General features: G+C 48.2%; 2 protein-coding genes across 3 annotated transcripts in view; one reads left to right on the top strand and one right to left on the bottom strand.

Moving 5' to 3' along the window:
• Positions 1-8,086, top strand: part of ZCCHC14 (zinc finger CCHC-type containing 14) — a 67,839-nt gene extending 59,753 nt beyond the window's left edge. For both annotated transcript variants that reach the window (XM_046683174.1, XM_046683173.1), the window contains 2 exons: positions 78-1,538; positions 2,721-8,086. In XM_046683174.1, the coding sequence (XP_046539130.1) occupies positions 78-1,538; positions 2,721-2,776 (1,517 nt within the window). In that variant the 3' untranslated portion in view covers positions 2,777-8,086. The remainder of the gene's footprint in view (positions 1-77; positions 1,539-2,720) is intronic.
• On the bottom strand, positions 7,888-19,576 carry MAP1LC3B (microtubule associated protein 1 light chain 3 beta). The gene is made up of 4 exons (XM_046683175.1): positions 19,431-19,576; positions 13,300-13,355; positions 10,256-10,362; positions 7,888-9,681 (listed from the first exon to the last, which is right to left on the bottom strand). Exons 1-4 carry the CDS (start codon positions 19,468-19,470, stop codon positions 9,507-9,509), a joined length of 378 nt encoding a protein of 125 aa, XP_046539131.1. The 5' UTR covers positions 19,471-19,576; the 3' UTR covers positions 7,888-9,506.
• Between the last annotated feature and the right edge of the window lie 1,640 nt (positions 19,577-21,216).

The raw sequence follows: 21,216 nt of genomic DNA, 5'->3' as shown, positions 1-21,216 counted from the left end.
CGCCCGGCGTGGCGTGCGCTGTGCTGCCACTGCCCCAGCCTGTGAAGCCATGGTGACCACTGTGTTTCCATCCCTAGGTGTGGAGATCCACTTGGAGGGCTCCGACAAGGAGAAGCCCGTGATGCTCCTCAATCATTTCACTTCAAGTTCCGCCAGACCCACGGCCCAGGTTCTCCCTGTGCAGAACGAGGCAGGCTCCAACCCGGCAGGCCACCACCCCCTGCCTCCGCAGATGATGACCGCAGCCTCGCACATTGCACCCATCCGAATGCTGAATTCTGTGCACAAATCGGAAAGGGGCGGCGCGGACATGAAGCTCCTCTCGTCCTCTATGCACTCGCTGCTGTCTCTGGAAGAAAGGAGTAAAGTCTCCGGACCAAGAAGCGGCATCAAAGTGGACAAGAGCTTTGGCAGCGCCATGATGGACGTGCTACCTGCGGCCGCCGCCCCGCAGCCCATGCAGGTCCTCTCTGGACTTGCCGAGAGCAGCTCTGTGTCACCCACCGTCTCCTTTGGTCCCCGCGCCAAAGTCGTCCACGCATCTGCGCTGGACAGGGTGATGAAGCCGGCCCCACAGCCGGCCCTGGTGGTAGAGACGAGCACGGCAGCTGCGGGGACATCGAGCACCGTCTTCCACGTGGCACGGCCACCCATCAAACTTCTGGTGTCGTCATCTGTCCCTGCGGATTCTGCCATTTCTGGGCAAACTTCCTGTTCTAATAACGTGCAAATAAGTGTGCCCCCTGCAATAATAAACCCCCGGACTGCTCTGTACACAGCCAACACCAAAGCTGCCTTCTCTGCGATGAGCAGTGTGCCCGTGGGCCCCCTGCAGGGCAGCTTCTGTGCAAACAGCAACACTGCCTCCTCCAGTAGCCACCCTTCCACCTCCTTTGCGAACATGGCCACTGTGCCCAGCTGCCCGGCCCCCAGCTCCAGCCCTGCGCTCTCCTCGGTCCCTGAAAGCAGTTTCTACAGCAGCAGCGGCGGCGGCGGCTCCCCTGGCAACATTCCTGCCTCCGCTCAGAACCACCACCACCACCACCACCATCAGCAGCAGCCGGCGCCCCAGCAGCCCGCGCCCGGCCCGCCGCCCGGCTGCGTCGTGTGCACGTCATGCGGCTGCAGCGGGAGCTGCGGCTCGAGCGGCCTGACCGTCAGCTACGCCAACTATTTCCAGCACCCGTTCTCGGGGCCGTCCGTCTTCCCCTTCCCCTTCCTGCCCTTCAGCCCCGTGTGCGGCAGCGGCTACGTGGGCACCCAGCAGTACGGCAGCGGCGCCTTCCCAGTCGTGCACTCGCCCTACAGCGGCAGCGTGCCGCCCGAGCCCGTGCTGGGCGGCCAGTCCACGTTCGCCGTCCCGCCCATGCAGAACTTCATGGCCGGGGCAGCGGGTGTGTACCAGGCCCAGGGCTTGGTGGGCAGTAGCAACGGTTCCAGTCACAAAAAGAGTGGGAATCTCTCCTGTTACAACTGTGGGGCCACCGGTCACCGCGCTCAGGACTGCAAGCAGCCGTCCATGGACTTCAATCGGCAAGGTAAAGGCAGGCGGCGGCCGGCTGGGCCCCGGGGGCGGCCTGGGCTGCGCTGGCTAGCCGTGCGGCGCTGCCCCCACGGAGAGGTGCAGACCACGGTTTACTTCTCATGAAAATCTGAGTAAACGTTCTTTTTAAAGCAAAGAATAAGTTTTTGAATGCTCTTGGAAAAAGTGTGAAATTCTTCATAGGCTGTAAAGCCCCCACAAGGGTTACTTGGTTCTAAGATCGTCTATTCCTTGTTCTAGAACGTGACTGGCTGGCTGTGGAGAGGGGCTGGCCCGATGGCTCTGTGGTCTGTTAATTCTTGCCACGGGACAGGGGACAAGTGTGTGTGATTTGATGCCACCCCAGCGTTTAACTGAAAGCATGGGCGTGGTGCGTGAGTTCAGAGGCCACAGGTGGCACTCACTGTCCTCGCTTGTGTTCTCCCCCTCCAGGGTGCCCAAGGCTGTTGGTCATGTGGGTGCGTGATGTCCTCACTCACTGTGCTCCCATCTTCCTCCTTCCCCCCCCTTTCTTACTTGCACTCACTCTTTGTGTCCTTTAGTCAAGTTCACTATGTGTCTGATGTGCTTATCACAACAGGTTTGCTCTTGCTGTTTGTTTGGGAAGAAGATTAGATGGGATTGGGAGCATTGGCCCCAGCTCGGTGACTAGTCACTGGGCAACCTTGGCGAGTCATGTGATCTCTGTAGACTTCTGAGGGTTGCTCTAGACCTGTCTGTGCATCTTAGCCACCGGGAGAGCTTTAAAGACAAACAACTCAGACTCAGTAGGTTTGGTGGCAGGTGAGGGTGACTGTGGCCTCTGGCCATCCCTGTTGATAGAGACAGTGCTGCATCTCCGGAAGCAGCGAGCCCAGAGCCTGTGGTGACAGTCAGGCCTCCCTGCCCTTGTCCCAGGGAAGGGTGCATGTTGGACGGCCCACCAGCTGTGTGCCATCTGAGCCCCAGGAAAAGAGTAACTCTTCAGCCCTTTCACCCCTTGTCTGCTTGGTAAACTTGGAACAGCGTCGAGTTCGGGGAGTGGGAGCGGGGAGTTGGGAATGGTTAGAACGGGTGGTCTAGATTTCCAGCCCCCGGGTCTTGAGCAGTGACTCTGGCAGTGACTTTGGACAGCTCGGTTATTTGTGGTACTTGCACAGTGATTCCAATTTGATCTTTTTTTTCCCCCTTTCTCTAGGTACTTTTAGGTTGAAATATGCCCCTCCAGCAGAAAGTCTGGACTCCACAGATTGATATTTTTCTCTGGCAACAGAACACTATTAAGCCATGGAGACATAAGGAAAATTAAATACAAAACCGAGAAGTCTAGTTGCTGTTGAGCTTAATATTTTTAATCCAAAGGTGCTTTACTTTACTAGGCTGGATAGAGAACCTAGTGTAGGAGTGCAACTGTTTTATTGCCAAAATCCTAGACCGGAGCTTGATGTCAGGACTCGCCTAGGGTCTCTCCGCGGTGGGGGACATTGGCCACCTCCACCCTTGGTCGCAGTGCAGAGCTCCCGTCCCCCGAAGAGCGTTGCCGGGGTCAGTCCTTCTAGGCTCACACGCAGTTCCAGGGCAGCTACGAGAGTGGACTCGAGAGCCGAAGGTGGGAGTTCTCCGGGTGGAGCGCCATCAGGCGGACTCTCGACACCCCTGGGTGAGGGAAAATGTCGCCCTTGTTTTGTGTTTTGTTTTGTTCCGTTCCTGAAGTGGGTAGGCACTAATCTCTGGGCTTTTTAAGGATTGCACTACCGAAGAATGTAAACCGATGTCAGTCCCTGCAACTCTGGGAGACAAACTCCTGAGGCCAGCCGGTGCAGGACACTCAGAGAGGCCGTTTTCAGAGCGTCGGCACCAGCAGGCTGCGTGACTTAGTACACAACAGAGATTTCAGTATTTCTTTCCCTCCTTAAAACACTTGTAGCAGTTTCAGGTTTTTAATTTTTTTCTGCAAATAAATTTAAACTACATCATTAAATAGAAATAGTTACTCGCAACAACTTAATTTCTAAGGGTCCAAGTCCCAGAGAATCCCGAGTTGTCAGAGCTTTCAGAATCCCCTCCTTCCCAGCCCTTCAGTAGCTTTGCATCCTGTCATCTTCCGCCACGAAGGAACCTGGCAGAGACACGTGGCAGCACGGCCTTTGTGCCTGGGCTCACGGGTGCTGCACGTCCTTAGCACAGTTCGCGAGTTCTTTTCTCTCACACGGACTTCCCAAGGACCCAAGGCTCCCTGCTGACGGATCCGCACCTGAGACAGACGTTTCAACAATAAGACAGTCCTAGAATTTGTGAGCAAAAGATTTGAAGTTTTCTCCTGTCAACTTCTTTTGCATTAGGCTGTGTATTAATAGTTAGTTCCATTAAAAATTACCTGGAAAGCTACCATAGAAAGTGGTAAGACTCTGAAAGAGACCACGCCAACAGGACAGAGCTACAGATCTGCAGAAGGCTAGTTCCATCACCACGCGGCTCCCGGCTCCGCCCCCGCAGAGAGAGCGTTTGGGTCTGAAATTTAGGGCCTTAGACCTTCAAGGCTAAAGGGAATTTTCTGCTCAAATAATAATATTAATTTAAATGCTAAAGCCTTCAATATTAAATTATTGATTGGTAAGGCCTTGCCCAGGGATTTTTCCAGTTGATTGTTTATTTAAAAAAAGAAAATCACAACATTCAGACCATTCTTAAAATGGGACAATCAGCCTCACGCAAAATTGGTGTGAATCAAGACTGCCCTCGAGTTGGAGGCGGCGCCACGTGAGGCTTCACGCTGTGCCATCAGGTTCCTGGCTGCACAGAAACTAAAGCAGAAAGTTGTTACCTTTTTTTATGAAAGGCTTTTAGTAGAATTTCTTAGAGTTTTATTTTAGTCGAGTTTTCTTTCTATGCAATGCAGAATTGACAGACCTCTGTGCTCTCTCTCCCTGGTACACAGTATTACGTACAGTTTGAAGCAATGGTGATGCTTACAGCGGCTGTTTTGGGGAATGTTATATTGATCTCTTAAATTATAAACACTACAAAATGTCAAAACAATGAGAACTGACACAACTTTGCCTTAAAGAGTACTAGACTGGAACTCGTCATATATGTTAAGGGAAGACTTGGAGTGTGCATTGATGTTTACCATTTTAATATTTCTGAGGGCCGTCACAGTGGCCTGGGTATGTGCTGAAAGCCAAACTTTTAAATTTTTTGGTTTTTTAAACAAAGAAATATTTTAAATAAATCCTGTTTCAACAGTGAAATTGTTGAAAACTGTCTCATAACAAAAGAAAAAAATCCTGTTTAGGTTTTTTTGTTTTAGTGGTCAGTATTGCGGAATGAAAGTGTCTGTTGTTACCCTTATAACTATTTTGATAAATACTAGAGGTTAGCACTAAATACAACAAAAAATTAGAACAAAAACCTTGATTTGAAGTATGACGTTCAAGTTGAGGTACGTAAGTTCAGACATTGTGGCTGTGTTCCAGTCAACAAAGGTCTTAGAAAAATTCCCAGTTGTCTGAAAGTGCGCGTGCAGTGGGACGCCTCCAGCGAGGCCATTCCAGGCTGAGAACTGTAAAAGGTCAGTGAGAAACACGGCACACAAAGCATCCGGCTGCTGATCTGTGACATCTTGTCCCAAGTGAATCCTGTCCTTGGACTTGGGGATATTTGCTAGCAGTGTTGTCTCTGGTGAATTTCTCTCCAAAAGTAACCGAAGTCAGTAAGCCTAAAGAGCATTTGCATTTCCTCAGAGGACGTCCTCAGCAGCTGGAAACACATCAGACGACCCTTTCAAAAGCTAGTCATTTTCCTGAAATCGTGGACTCAGTTTCCAAATGATGTGGCAACCAGGTGGGTGTGGCATCAGCCACTTGCTTTGTGCAGTCTGTCATATATTAAAGTTTCTAACCCCATTTTTAATCTCCAAGAATGGGGACAGTAGTGTGTACAGATCGAAGCAGAATACAATGTTGGGATAAAACAGCTATTTAATCTTCTTTTATTTTTTAAGCAAAACACTCAATTTTCTACCTTATTTTCTAATTTTTATTTCATGGCAATACTGAAAATTGGGAATTGTGGAACATTAAAACTCTCAATTGCTAAAAAGCACTGAGGAAATGGGAGCTAGCACTTAGAATAAAGACAAAATTATTTTCTTGAAAGCAGGTATGTGATTGAGTATTAAAAAAAAAAACCAGCATCATCTATAATCTCCAAAAGGTTACAGGAGTCGCTTGTTAATATAGTAGTTAGTAGGTTCAGTATTTTAATTCACTATTTAGAATTTAGGTCCTTTATCGCAAGAAGTCGACGTAGTTAGTTTACACTACACACGGTGTGTGGAGGCGCGGGAGCAGTGGTAGTAACTTAACCTGACGTCACACAGCTGGTTTCCCGTCTGGGCACAGGCCGACCGAGGCTCACGCACTCCAGTGTTGCTAGTAAGCACTTGCTGAGCGGGCATTGGGTTGCACCCTCTGCACTCCCTGTCACGTTGTCACTCTTCCTGCTTGCATGGTGGGTTATCGGATGCCTTGCTAGTTTCATACACTGATTAACTGATGGTGTTACATGTTGAAGAGTCTTAAAGGTTGTAAGGGAAACCGTGTCCCTGGCTCGGCTGGGCCGCCCAGCCCAGAGGAGGGGCCTGTGGAACCTGAGCGGGTGGGCCGTCCTTTCCAAAGTGCAGGTGACTCCCCAAGAATGAGTCAGGGGACGTGTAAAGCCATGGGGTTCTGAAGAGGCTCAGTGATTGAAAAGTCCCGAGGTTCAGAAAGTATCTTTAATCAACACTTACAAAACTCCTACTGTGCTGGTTGAGGCCAAAGGTCAACATTACTACACTGTTAATGGAGGGAGGGGAGCACGGGTCGTGGGTCCCGGATGTCGTACCAGCCCCTCACATGCTCAGTTCTTACATGCACAAAGACAAGGCTTTGGTACAGAAACTGAAGACCTCGTGTACTCAAGAATCTTCACAGCTTCTATTGGACATATTTTCTTTTTAGGAATGAAGGAAAATTCTCCCATTTTTGAGCCATTCTTTTATGTCAATTCTACAAAATTGCATGTAACTTTATAAATATTTTTAAAAGATATAGTTTTGTAAATATTTAATATTCTGCTAATTTGATTTTGAATTGTAAATGTCAAGTATTCTGTTTTGGGGGTTTTTATGTTTTATTATACTTTGTTAAAAAGAAAAATTGTACATTTTTAGAATGTTTTTATGAGTAAATTTAATGTACTTAAAATAAAAATTAAAAAAAAAAGCTGTTTCATTTTATTAGGTGTTGGCCTCATAGAATATGAAGCACACATCTTTTCAAATAAATTGCACTTCTTGCTCTCCAAACTAGGGCGTCTGTCCTTTCTGCCCTCTTCCCAGCTTTACAAATGGGACAGACCTGGTCTTAGATGAACGTTTCCCAGCGTGGTGAATGTGCCCTGGCATCTGAAGCGATGACCTCGCTCTGGATTTGGGATGGCGGCAGTGTAACGAGCATGTGCCCACCAGGACTGTGGTGTTCTCGTGAGCAGGGCCAGGCACCAGAGGGAGGATTCTGGCACCTTTTCCCCAACAGAGATCCCCAAAGCCTCTTGGTCTTCTCAGGCCTGTGGTTACAGAGGAAAAACGCGTGCGCATACGCACACGCAGAGTTCCAGGCACGGTTAGGGCTCCTGCCAGGTAAATGACTGACAGCAGGCGACACAGCTGGCCCCTCTGGCAGGGAAAGCCTTGCTGTTGGGTCACCTCCAGGGCCTCAGGGTTGTCTTGGAACCACACAGGCCAGGCCTCTGAAGATTGGGACACGTGCGCATGTGCTGAGCAGCGAACTCGGGGAAGCAGAGCCTTTCCCTCAGCTCGTGCCGTTTTCTTCACTAACGTTTCCGTGCCTACTTCAATCTGAGTTGGCTCCAGCGTGTTCCGATGAGTAACGCTGGGCACTACGTCTTTACCCGATGCGGCTGCCCGGTCGGTCCTGAGGGACCGTAAACCACATGCCTTCTTGACCACACACACACTCTCAATACTTGTTTGACTTTGTTGTTCACTTACAGTGGTAGCTTTTCAAGTGTTTATTCCCACAAAACAACTAGGTCCCGCATCCATCCTCATACTTTGTTATTATCTGTAAGTTCTCAGAGGGTTTTAGTTTCGTACAGACAAGACCAGGTGGCAGGACCCTGACCAGGTGAGGAAGGTGCCCGTGACAAGGCAGAGACCTGAGTCGGGTGTCCCTCCACCAGCTCCTCCCCAAGCACAGTGAAACCAGCCTCCGCGCTGTCAGGAAGGACAGGCCCCACTAAGCTCTGCACAGTACAGACAGCAGACAGTCTCCACACGGACCCAAAAAAGCGAGCTTTGATGACAGTTTTTAGTTGTGCCTTTATTCACCTTAGTTTGTTAAAAATGTACTTGTTTTAAAGATCCTATAAATAGAGTGATCACCCACTAATGTGGGATGTAAGTCCCCCTCTCAGCATGGTATTTTTGTTTTTTAAAAAGCAGAATTTCTTACAGGAATCTTATTGATCACACAGTAGTTACAAGAATGTCCGATATAATGGCATATACAATCTAAACAAGACAGGCTGATTAAGGATTTACATAATGTAAAAATATACATATTCAAAGTTAGCCATGTGGGCAGCGGCATGCAGCGGGAAGAGCGGCGGACGGGAGGTTGGGGGCTGAGGGCCCAGACGCAGTAATATTGCTTTTCCCTCCGTTCCCGAAGATAACTTCCACTAACAGATACATGTTCCACACATCTAAATACACAAGGGTAAATCGTGACCTGCGACACGTAGTCTAAGTGGTCTGTGAGACTCCCACAGACACAGGAAATATGAAGCCCATGCAGGCAGGAGGAAGCACTGGTCATGTATTCTACTTGGACTTGGAAAATGTTTAACTCTTGCCGCTGACATCTGGAAGAGCGCGCGTCTCCTCTTGCTGTGTTTTCTTCACCATTGACATGCACTTGGTGGGGAATTCTGATGGTGGGTCAACCTAACAGTGATAACTGAAATACTCTTAAAAATGCTGTAACTTTAATAACATATTTTCATCACACACTTAACATAAAACATGGATCATCTACAGCTTTAAGCCACAGGGTGGAGGAAGCGCATCTGAATGGTAATGCTTTTCCTTTCAGTATCCCATCGCTCCCAGCACTGTCCTCAAGAAGGAAACTGATCCAGCCGCTTGCTCATTTACCCAAGCAGGCTCTGCTATGAGCTCTTAAAGAACATCCAAAACAGAAGAAAGGTCACTCTTTTTCTCTGGGCTTTTTGAGAAACTAAATCAAAATGATAAATTATTCAAGGCTCCTAGTGAGCAGCGGTGCTTTTCTGTGTGTAACTATCTAGGGAACAAATCAAAAAACTCCCACTGCAAGCGCGTCGACGTGGGGGAGACTTATCAGGAATCAGGAACCTCAGACAGCAGTGCAGAGTTTTCTCAGACACCCCCATTTGCCCTGCTTTTTGCCAATTACGGCAAATGCGTTTTGGGGGGCTATGCGCGACAACTTATGCTTGCAGATCCTCCTGGGAAGATTTCTCTAGTTGAGTAGAAACCCTTGCATAAAAAGTTGGCAGGTTCTGTGAACCTGGAGAGGAGACTCATGTCTCTGAATGCTCAAATTGCAAATTCCTATTGGAGAAAGAGCATTAAAATAACTTGAAGGTCTATTTTATTGGCAACTCAGAATGCAAAGTATTTTATTTTTAAACTTCTAAATTTGAAAACAAGACAGCCTAGGTTAAATAATAGTTTTCCAAAGCTGAATGTGCTCATTTGCAGCTCAGTTTTTCTGCTTTAAGTACAAAAAAACAACTTCCTAAAACTCCTAGGCAGGAACACTACTGTTTTGATGATCTGTGATTAGATGAACGGATCGATCTCAGTTGGTAACATCCCTTTGTTTTTCCTTGGTAAGGGTTTAAAAAATTCTAGAACAGACGCATTTTTCTAGTCTTACACGGACAATTTCATCCCAAATGTCTCCTGAGAGGCATATACCATATACAGGAATCCATCTTCATCCTTCTCACTTTCATACACTTCAGAAATCGGTGTGGACACGCTCACCATGCTGTGTCCATTCACTAACAGGAAGAAGGCTTGATTAGCGTTGAGCTGTAAGCGCCTTCTATTGAAAGAAAACAATGTGAAGAAATATTGATACATCAATAACTGGGGAGCGTGTGTAAAGATACCCCCACCCAATCAATATAAAAAAAGATTATCTCTACTATTTCTTCTCATAAAGCACAGGGCATCTTCTATGGATACTCACGCTCAGTGTTAGTGATAATCCCTGACACATGGTTCTTACTACATTCCCAGGTCACTGTTAAACTCTACTGTCTGAACAGCCATTAGTATCTAACGTGAGAAAAACTGTTCAAAATACAATTTACAAACTAAGATCTAAGCCCGTGCAATTTATTACCATCGCACCAAGTCGACATTCTCTGTTACTAATTTTGCTACACAAAACTTGTAACTTTTCTGATTAAGAGACAACAGCTACACTAGATGTTATGATGAAAGAATCAGAAGGGACATGAGATCCAAAAGGTAAGAAATATAAAAACTCAGAAATGAAACACAATTTTATTAAGCTTGTATAGATTTTAATCAGAACTAAAGATTTACCTGTAAGTCTGATAAAGAATAGAAGTTACCCAAAGAAATAAAAAACAAGAAAGGTGATTAAATACCTAATTATCTTGATGAGCTCACTCATGTTGACATGGTCAGGCACAAGGAACTTGGTTTTATCCAGGACAGGAAGCTGCTTCTCCCCCTTGTATCGTTCTATTATCACCTAGAAAAGCAGCCGGAGAAGGGATTTAAAAATAGCCATTAACAATGAAAGCAGATGAAATACTTCCTGTGTTGTAACTCGCACATGCCAAAACGGGGTTTAAAATAGCACATTTGTGGCAGCGTCCCACATGGCACAACTAGAAGGACCCACAATGAAGCATATACAACTGTGTACTGGGGGGCTTTGGGGAGAAAAAGGAAAAAATATTTAAAAATAAATAAATAAAATAAAAAATAGCACATTTGTTAGTTTCCTCACAGATCTCATGTCAAGAGCGATCACTTATTAGCTTAGACTCTATCCCTTACAGAACATGCTACGGAAGAAGTGGCTGTCTCCAGGGAAGTGAGCAGGGTGGCTGCAGGATGGGGACAGAAACTTTGCTATATATTCTTTTGTTATTTGGAACCATGACAATATACTACCCAGCCAGAAAAGACCCCAAGCCTTATGAGAACAGAGAGGCTGGTACCAGCTTAACATGTGAAGATTTTAATCTATGTCAATTCAATACCACTACTTCCTGTGACATGGCAGGAGTCCCTTTTTTTTGTTTTTGGTGAGTAAGATTGGCCCTGAGCTAATATCTGAGCGATTCCTCCTCTATTTTGTATGTGGGATGCCGCCACGTGTACGTCTGCACTGAGCATCCAAATTCGCAAACCCTGGGCCACTGCAGCAGAGCATGCAAACTTAACCACTAGGACACGGGGCTGGCCCCGAGCCTCATTATCATCTGTTTACTGAGAACTGCAGACATCCCTCTCTAAGTACAGCAACACTCTACCCTGTCACAACAGTGAGAAGCTGAGAGACAGGAATGGAACATCTTTAGGTAATGTTTCTTTAGAAGAGGGAAAATGCTGTCTGTCCATTGTTCCACTATATGGGACCTACCTGAGGTTCTGTGTAAGGCCCTGTAAAGCTGTTATTACCTTCCTTGGTAAGATCGAGGGCTTTATCTACAGGGTGTGTTCAGAACATGATATCCACAAGGAGTGTCAGTGGGTACACGTGCCTTGGTTTAAGTGGTAGCAGAAATCAGAGGCCATACAGAAATCTTGGATTGCTGGCTCCAGAGGAGGCAGAAGTTGTCAGAGAATGAGAAGAAAAATTCAAGACTTTAGAATGCTTCCAATAAAGGAACACACAGCAGCCTGGGAAATGCTGGATAAGACGACCATGGGCCACTTCCGCTCTCGTTGCCGAGTCCGGTCTGCCTGGACGGGCACTGTTCTAGCTGCTCCTGACTCACTATGTGGTGGTGATTGCCATAAAAACACACTCCCCTATAAATGACTGGTTTATTTCTCAGTTTTCTTTTTCTTTTTATTTACTTTTTATTTTCCCTTTACTCTTCTCATGTAGGAGAGAAGATATATAAGTAACATGATAAGGAATTTAGCTAGATCAGAAAAGTGCCTTCTCAAATGTTTCACTGAGGTAATAGTTCTGGACAGGAACTTAGAGGAAAAGGCCGCCCTTGGGGAGTGGAGACTGGGGGCCCGCAAGCCGCCTGTGCTTTCTCTGTCCAGCCGTCCATCTTACTCTCAATGAGTCCCTGTGGGTCTGCTGCTCAAATCTGTCAGAGTGTCACAAGCACAGACATGGAGGTATGAATATGTGATTTCTGCAAAATGCCTGAAACTACCAGCAGAAAGGATTACTGTGAAGGTACACAGATAATCACATTTCAAAAAGAGGCTGTGGAATAAACCCTGGCAGACTGCTGAGCTGGTTATTTTCCACTGGCTACCACCTGCTAGTAAACATAGTAGGTACTCAAAGGTGAAGAAAAACCTTAAAGTTAAGGAAATTCCCCAGAAGGCTCACCCCCAGGCCTTACATTGACAAGGAGATTGTGAAATTTCCAACCAGTTTAAGGAAAACAGAGAAGGTGTTTTACTGGAGAATCCTGCAGCTGTGCAACTGCTGAGCAGACCCACATCATTCTCTTTTCTGTGCACCTTACAGCCCTACCCATGGCATCTTTCACCATCTCACCCCACACTTTGGTACGAGATGACCAGTCAGACAGCAAAACATGAAAGCTTCTACGGAATTTAGCAGTGGGGTTTCTAAGTGGTCTGTAGAATTAGTAGGAGGTGAAAACCATGTCCCCAGGATTACGTGTATCTTTCCCACAACAACAAGGAATGGGACTCTCTTTCCACTTCGCACAGGAGAATCCGGCAGCTCCTCTCAGAATGTTATTAACTAGCCTAAGATCACTTAGTAACCTTGAACCTAGGGCCTGGGTTCAGCCTCTGTCTGAGACCCAAAGTTCCTTTTGGCCATCGCTCTCTAGACCTAGAGCCTCTGTGGGACCCTGCTTATGGTCCACCGCCAAAGGCTCGGGGGACAGCACGCTGCAGGCACAACAACAAGCAGCCAAGGCCCCGACACACAACCAAAAAGAGCAGCCTCTTTCCTCCAGCTCTTGCAAAGAAGCCAGTTCTAAGAAGAGACTTCTCTGAGGCATCCAAAGCCGGGCAGCTTGGAGCTGCAGTCTCTTTGAAATCCTGAGAGCTACAGTCTTCCCACAGCAGCAGTCTTTGCTTCTTCCTTTAGAAGATGGCGGATACTTCCTTCCACTGATAAAACGTTAAGAGTGTTAACACCTCTATCCCTTCCCCCGGCAAATAAATACATTTGATTTGTTAAGTGTGTAACGTTAAGGCAGCAAATTCAGACTTGGGAGGAAACAAAACATGATTAGATTAAAAAAAAAAAAAAACAAAAACAAAACGTGTAGATTAAGCTATCTCAATTCTATGGCACAAAATTGGCACCCAGGGGTTGCGTGTCTGAGGAGTCCTGGAGAAATGTGTGAGGTAGTTGCACATGGCAGCACTGCACTGAGCTTGCTCCCTAAGCAGTGCTCTCTTCTGCAGAGTGTTAACAACTGAAACATAGGTGCCTGGGACGACCTACCGGGATTTTGGTAGGATGCTGCTCTCGGATAAGTCGGACATCTTCTACTCTTTGTTCTGCAACAAAAGAAGAGACAGGCATTATTGAGAGCCAAAATGCAGCTGCTTTCCTGCATTTTTACTGGTCACTTGCATATCTGAATTCACCTATTCTTAGCTGTGGCAGAGCAAAGCAGTAAAGATATCCTGCCTGGAACTGAAAGAAACCGCACTAGCAACACTTCATATCTGGCAAAGGCTGGTATGTGAGGCTAAAGGCAACTTACATGGAAACCAACATGAAATTACATGGCTCTACCAGATGGTACGACATAAGACCAGGAGCACAGAATTCCTCCTTCTCAAGGGTTTGGAACCCCCAGGTTCCTAGTGAGAGATAATCAGCAGATTAACTGCATGGCATTACCAATCTTTCCTCCAAGGACTCTTACCACCTGTGTGTTGTGAATTTTCCAGTTTAAGTTGATATAGAAATCCATTATAAACCATAGGTTCTTCAATGCAATTTTCTCTTACTACTTCCAGCTTTTTTTAAAAATCACGTTTGATAATTTGGCTTCCTTTCGAACTTATTTATTTTTTGAGGAAGATTAGCCCTGAGCTAACATCTGCCGCCAATCTTCTTCTTTGTGCTGAGGAAGACTGGCCCAGAGCTAACATTTGTGCCCATCTTCCTCTATTTTATATGTGGAACACCACGACAGCATGGCTTGACGAGCAGTGAGTAGGTCCACACCTGGGATCCAAACTGACAAACCCCGGGGCCACCGAAGCAGAGCATGAGAACTTAACCACAACACTACCGGGCTAGCCCCTAACTTCCAGCTTTTTAATGATATAGTGCTTAAAAGAAAACAAACTGGCAAGAGAAAGGAATATGGAAAAAACAGAGTGCCCTATTTGAGTTTTAAATAGTTATGCTCAGTGCCCAAAAGAAATAAAAGTTTAAAGCACAAAATCTGTTGAATCCTTTTGTGAAAATATCTCTATATTTTCCTCCTTAATATAATCACTTATTTAGCTTTCAACAGTTGTACTAGGCTCTCTGGGTAACACAGGAAACAAACCAAGCCAAGTCCAGTTCTCATTAGGTGACAACAGAATTGAAGAGATATGTCATATCTAAAGCAGTATGTGAACATATGATTAAGATGGCATTAATCAAAACCTTCCAACAGAAAATTAACAAAATCATCTTGATTTACTAAAGTAGAATTCATTCTTATGGTGTCTGCAAATAAATGATCAATGCCATGAATTTCCTGAGAAAATACTTATAATGGTAGCTCCAGAAAAAGATGCTATGACCTATATAAATGTGAATTTATTCCAACATCATTGCCAATTTTGTATTTTTAAAAACATTTTAGTATCATTCTCCATAAAAACTACTGAAATAATTCCCACGTTCAAATATGAATACATAGGTTCTATTTCCATTTTCCCATCCAACATTTCTTTTTTTTAATTTAAAAAAAATTTTTTATTTAAAGATTTTATTTTTTCCTTTTTCTCCCCAAGGCCCCCCAGTACATAGTTGTATATTCTTCGTTGTGGGTCCTTCTAGTTGTGGCATGTGGGATGCTGCCTCAGCATGGTTTGATGAGCAGTGCCATGTGCGCACCCAGGATTCAAACCAATGAAACACTGGGCCGCCTGCAGCGGAGCGCGCGAACTTAACCACTCGGCCACGGGGCCAGCCCCCCCATCCAACATTTCTAAATCAGCTTCTAAGATAAATTACTAAACATATTTGCTTTAGACAAAGAAGACTGAAGCTCATGGATTCCCACCAGTGCATATTCCTATTCAATGCATGAGGATAAGAATGAATTTAGCTATTGTTAACAGTAAACTCAACCTAGTGGTCCTCATCTGTGATACTGTGATTTATAACAAGAAATATACATTTGGTACAGCACAGAGCTCCCCAAACCCTTGGAATTTTCTAAGTGACAGGAGTGATGAAGAGGTCAGCCCAGTGGTGCAGTGGTGCTCTGCTTCAGGGGTCTGGGGTTCACCAGTCTGGATCCCAAGCACAGACCTACACACCGCTTATCGAGCCATGCTGTGGCAGCCGTCCCACATATAAAATAGAGGAAGACGGGGCCAGATGTTAGCTCAGGGCCAGTCTTCCTCAGCAAAAAAGAGACAGGTTGGTGGCGGATGTTAGCTCAGGGCTAATCTCCCCCCAAAACAAACAAACAAAAAAACAGTGATGAAGATGTCAATAAAGACACAAGCCCCGTTCAACCACACCAAAGTTTAGGTTAATGTGATGACTTTCAGAAAGCTGAAAATGATGGGGGCTGGTTGCCAGGGGAACGAACCAAGATTAGAAGGTTGTAACTTTCAGTCCTATCCCTTGACTACCAGGAAGGGGAGACAGGCTGGAGATGGAATTAATCACCAAGGGCCAATGATTTGATCAGTCTCACCTGAGTAATGAAGTCTCCATAAACACCCAAAAAGAGCGGGTTCAGAGAGTTTCCAGGTGCTGGGTGAGTGGTACACACCAAACTCCATGGGGACAGAAACACGCACACTCAGGACTCTTGTGGACCTCACCCTATGTCTCTCTTCATTCATATCCTTTAATAGCCTTTATAATAATCCAGTAATCTAGTAAGTAAAAGGTATTCCTGAGTTCTGTGAGTCACTGGCAATTTAATCAAACATGAGGGGCTCATATGAACCTGATTTACAGCCAGTTGTCAGAAGCACAGGTTATAACCTGCACTTGCAATTAGCATTTTATTTATTTTTTTGGTGAGGAAGAGCAGCCCTGAGCTGACACCTGTGCCAATCCCCCTTTATTTTGTATGTGGGACGTCGCCACAGCATGGCTTGATGAGTGGTGTGTAGTTCCACACCCGGGATCCAAACCCGAGAAACCTGGGTTGGTGAAGCAGAGGGCTTGAACTTAACCTCTATGCCACCCTGCCAGCCCCACAATTAGCATTTTAAGTGGTGGAGGAGAGGCAGTCTTGTGAGACTGAGCACTTAACCTGTAGGATCTGAGGTTATCACCAGGTAGACAGTGTTAGAATTGAGTTAAATTGTAGGACACACAGCTGAACTCCCTGATGCTCTAGGACCTGTCCCTATGTCTGTCCTACTGCAGAAAAGGTGCTCTACCGTCTAGACTTAGCTGTCAACCCTCTGCACAACAGAAGGCTTCATTTTGTCAGGGTAGATTATTTCAGAGGTTAGGGGAAACCATAATTTAATTAATCCACTCTAGCAAATGAATAACTCTTTAATAGACCCTGGAATGTATTTCACACTTAAAAGCTTATCCTAATAAATCTAAAGGTAAGTGGGGCGGGCCCAGTGGTGTAGCAGTTAAGTTTGTGCGCTCTGCTTCCACAGCTCAGGGTTCCTTAGTTCAGTCCCCAGGTGTGGACCTCCGCAGCACTCATCGAGCCACGCTGTGGTGGCATCCCATCTACAAAAAGGAGAGGAAGGCTGGCACACGTTAGCTCAGCAACAACCTTCCTCACCCCAAAAAATAAATAAATAAAAATAAAAGGTAAGTGGAAACATTCAGACAGAAGGGGAAGACACTTTTTTAACACAAGGAAACAGGTTTATTTTGGTAAATGGAGATGGAAAAAACAAAACAGGCTCTAAATGTGAGGCTTCAAAGTCAAACGATAGCGTCGAAAGTTTTCTTTGTCTTGATTTATTCTCAAAATATGGCCCCCCAAGGAAGACAAAGGTGATTATTTTTATTAAAGGTGAGAAGACTCAGGTATGAGGACAAGTGACTTCCTTAACGTGAAAAGAGTAGCACCAAAGTCCCACAGGAAGGTCTCTAGTGTCTCGGCCAGCTGCAGTGGAAATGCAGTGAGCCAGCAGTCACTCAGTAAATTTGGCATACGCTGATCCCTCCCTCTTTCTGAGCAGACAGCTATTTTCAGAGACTAACAGCATATTTAACAAAAGCATTGCAAACAACTTAGAGCAAAGGCACATGCGAGCGATTCTTGTACTCGGTTATTCCCAGCACGCTGTGATGACCTGTCTGTCATCTGCCTGCCTCAACAGAGGGCCCCTGGCAGGCAGGGCCCAGTTCTAGTCGTCTCTGTCTTCCCCAGGGCTCAGGCTTGCACACAGAAGATGGCTAACAAACAAACGAAAGCTGTAAAGTGGAAATAAATACTGTTCCAAACGCCTGTCAAGATACACTTCCCCAGATTCCTTTTCCTCCTGTCTCTAAGAATCCTTACAAGCCTTACAAACAGATAAAAATAGAGGATAGGAGTCTAAGGTGTCTTATTTTACCAACATATTTGCACAGTTGCTTTTAGATTCCCTAGGGCATTTAAAACAAAACTTTACTTACACACATTTTTCAGGTTTTACCTCACTGAGTGAGATGGAAGCAGAATACATATTTTCCTCAATCTGTCTATAAATCATAAACCTAAGACCCGACCCATCAGTCAGGGACACAGCTTAAGCTCACGGCGTGCTCCACGTGTTCTGGCATAAATGTCACTCTGCAGTCTACTATCAGACGAGCCCGGGCTGTAATTCTAGGCCAACACATAAGCTTCCTGAGACACGCAGCCCCTTTCCTTATTATGGGGAAGCTTAAGACCTAATCTGCCGGTGAACAGTGTGTGGGAAACGGATCTGTCACTGCACAAACCGGGGCCACCCCGGAAGAAAATGATGCGAAACTGTTACATTCGAGGAGGCGGAATCCAAACTTTGCTCAAATACAACGCGTGGAGTTCACGAGCTGTTTGGAAACATCTGCGAGGACACGCACACGGCGCTCTTGGCTCCGCGTCGGGCCACTTCACCTGCTGGCAGCGACAGCCAGCCGCTGGAGGACAAGCATCCCCGTCGGAAGGTTAGAGGCGCAAGTCCAGACCCCGCCACTAGGCGGACCGCGGCCGCCACCTCTCCGGGCCCCACCCAGTTCCTCCAGCTACAAAAGGATGGGTTGTTCAGGGCGAGCGCTAAGACCCACCGGGACCCTCGCCGCCCTGGCGGAAGGCGCCAGCAGGACCTCGCTCGGTGTTCAATCGGCCTCGGCTCCCACACTCGGAGCGAGAGCGCTGCCCGCGCGAGCGGGGGCTGCCTTGGGTTCTAGAGGGAGGTTCTCTCCGAAGAAGTGACTCCCCTCATTTACGCGGCCCGAACCTGTGAAAACGGTCGGCGCCGACACTCACGATCACCACCATCAAGAGCGCGCAAAGGCAGGAAGGGATACCTGACGCTTCCCTGCAAAACGAGTCTAAGAGATCTTTAAGAAGAAGGGGCGGGGGAGGCGGGCTAAGGGGGGACCCCCCCCATCCGGCGTGCACAGGACGCATCACCGGGGAAAGGGGCCCCACGCCCCTTCGCCCGCAGGGTCCAGGGCACCGCCTGCTAATCCGCCAGGACAGATTCACGTCGCTTTTCCTGCTCTCACCACCTGCTCTCCTTCAGAGGTTTCCCCACAATACCCTAAGAATCCTCTAACCAAAGAGACAGCAGCTCGAGCTTCAGCCCTGAGCAAACGGGCCTCTCTCCCGCACGGACGCGCCGGGAACGCTCAGACGGCGGGGTCCGCGGGGCCCGGGCCGCCGCGAGCGGAGCGGAGCTTCTCTCCGTCCCCACCGACGCCACGGGCCCGGGCGGCTCCAGGCCGGCCCGGCGGAGACCCGGCACCCGGCGGGCAGTGGGATGGCCCCGGCGGCGCCGAGAGCCTGCACCTGGGGTCGTCGCCGCCGCCAGGCCCCGCCGCGCTCGGGGACACCGACGGCGGTCCGGGCTGGGGGCCGAGCTCCCCGCAAGCCCCCGCCCGGCCCCAAAGTGATTCAGCACCTCCGCGCCCGCGCCCCGCGGGACCACGGTGAACGCCCCAGGCCCGGCCCGGCCCCGCGGCCCTGCCGGCCCGGCCCTCCGCCAGCCCGCGGCCCTCCCGCCGCCTCGGCCCCTCCGCTCCCGGGCCGGCCCCCGTCAGCCTCCACCGCCTTCAGCCCCTCAGTCCTCCAGGCCCCCCGGCCCCCGCCGCCTCAGCAGCCCAGACCCCTCGGCCCGGGCCTCCCGGGGCCCCTCAGCTCTCCGGCCCCGCGGCCCCCGCCGCGGCAGCCCTCCTGGCCCTCGTCGGCCCCCGGCCCGCCCGGCACCCACCGAAGGTGCGGCGCTGCTTGAAGGTCTTCTCCGACGGCATGGCGCGAGAGGCTGGGCGGGGGCGGCGAGGCTGGGGGTCCCGGCTGCTCCAGGCGGCTGCAGCTCCGACTGTGGCGACAGCGACTTCCCTTGTGTCTCCTCAGCCCGCAGCTGCGTCAGGTGACCGGCGCGGCGTCCCGGGAGGCGGGGCCAAGGCAGGCCGTGGTCGCCGCCATGGCGGGCGTGGCGGAAGCGGGATGCGCGTAGCGTGGGGGGCGGGGTCGGACGCGTGCGCGGCGCGGGGCGCGCTCTGCGCATGCGCGCGGGCTGGGGTCGGACGACACAGATGACAGTCCGTGTCTGGACAGTCTGTTGGGCGCCCCTCGCCCGAGGCGAGAGTCCCGGGACTGGGGAGCCTCGCGCTGCCCGCACGCCCCAGGCACGCGTGGATGCGCCTCCCGGCTCAACTCCGGGCGCGGGGCGGGGAAGCCCAGGCGCGCCCCTGGGTCCCGGCCTCCAGTCCCTCCGGGGCGGACGGGGACGCGGGCCCACGTGGCGCCGTCCCGCGTGGCCTAGCCGCCTGGACTTAGCCTCGCTTAGGTGTCCCGCGCTAGGTGCTGATGGCCCATGTGTCTCTACCCGAAAATAGAGTAGTCTTGTGCTCCCGTCCCGTGAGGGTCCCTAGTTAGGGGCGGCTGGTTTTTCTTAGGAGTTCGCTGTTCATCTCTTTTCATGGGCTTTCCAGATCAAGCACATGTCCGTGTACTTTTCGGGTTATTTTCCTTTTAAGAAGCTGTCCACTAACTTATTTCTCATGTTGTCCGAATAAAGAAAAGAACCTCACCTGCGTTGTTTCAGCTTATGTTTAATAAAATCTAACCTTGGAGAAGGTCTAAGGATCATTGTTGGTATCTTATGGCCTTCACATTGGGAAGACTCTTGTGATGCGCAGCCGCAGGTGACTTCTGGACGGCCATTAGGACATGATGATTTATGTGTTGTAAAGTCAGCCATTACCCGTGGCCTGCCCGACGTCACTAGTCTGCTGTTTTCATTTAAGGAGGATTTTCCAGTCTCTCAAGTACTGAATCTTATTTGTATCCATACCCCTCAGTCTTTCAACCACTAACCAGATGAGCAACCTTGGCTAAGTAACCATTTTTCTGAGTCTCAGACTCATTTGTAAAAGGGCAATGATATTTGAGAACTCCAAGTGTTTTGTAAGGAGCAAGTGAAAGCGGCCTGTAGAGTACAGATCACCGTGCAGCGCCTAGATCCCAGTTCAGTTGTCGCTCACCTCAACGTCTGGGGAACACTGATCTGTATGAACAGCACTGGAGTCTTTGGCTGCTTTTGCTCTTTAATAGCTAATACTTTGAACGATCCCCATACTTCCAGGCTTTTTTTCCTTTTGAGTTTGTAAAAGCCTTTCTTATGTGCTTGTTTGATAAAGTAATTGGATTGCGCTAATAAAATACATTATTATACAAACATACAAAATATACTAACATATTTCTCAAAGTGAGTTTAATACAGCTGGGACGTCTGTCTTTATAGAGAGGCCAGTATGTCATGGCCAGAGAGGTCAGTATGTCATCCTTGCGTAACTATTCCCCACTGCCAGAACAATGATGTTAATTGTAGCTCTTTATTCTGCTACTATTTACAAAAGAACAGTGTGTTTGTGCATGTGTCACTTTGTCTCAGAGTTTTTTTCCTCTTTCTGTCACAGTTCTTTGCCGCAAAAATCTGATAGTAAATAGTAAAGAGGAGCACTTAAACAGTGTCTGGTTTCCAAAGTTCCCAT

The sequence above is a fragment of the Equus quagga genome, chromosome 13, assembly GCF_021613505.1.
Source record: "Equus quagga isolate Etosha38 chromosome 13, UCLA_HA_Equagga_1.0, whole genome shotgun sequence".
Taxonomy (NCBI): domain Eukaryota; kingdom Metazoa; phylum Chordata; class Mammalia; order Perissodactyla; family Equidae; genus Equus; species Equus quagga.
This window is presented reverse-complemented; position numbering and strand designations above follow the sequence as displayed.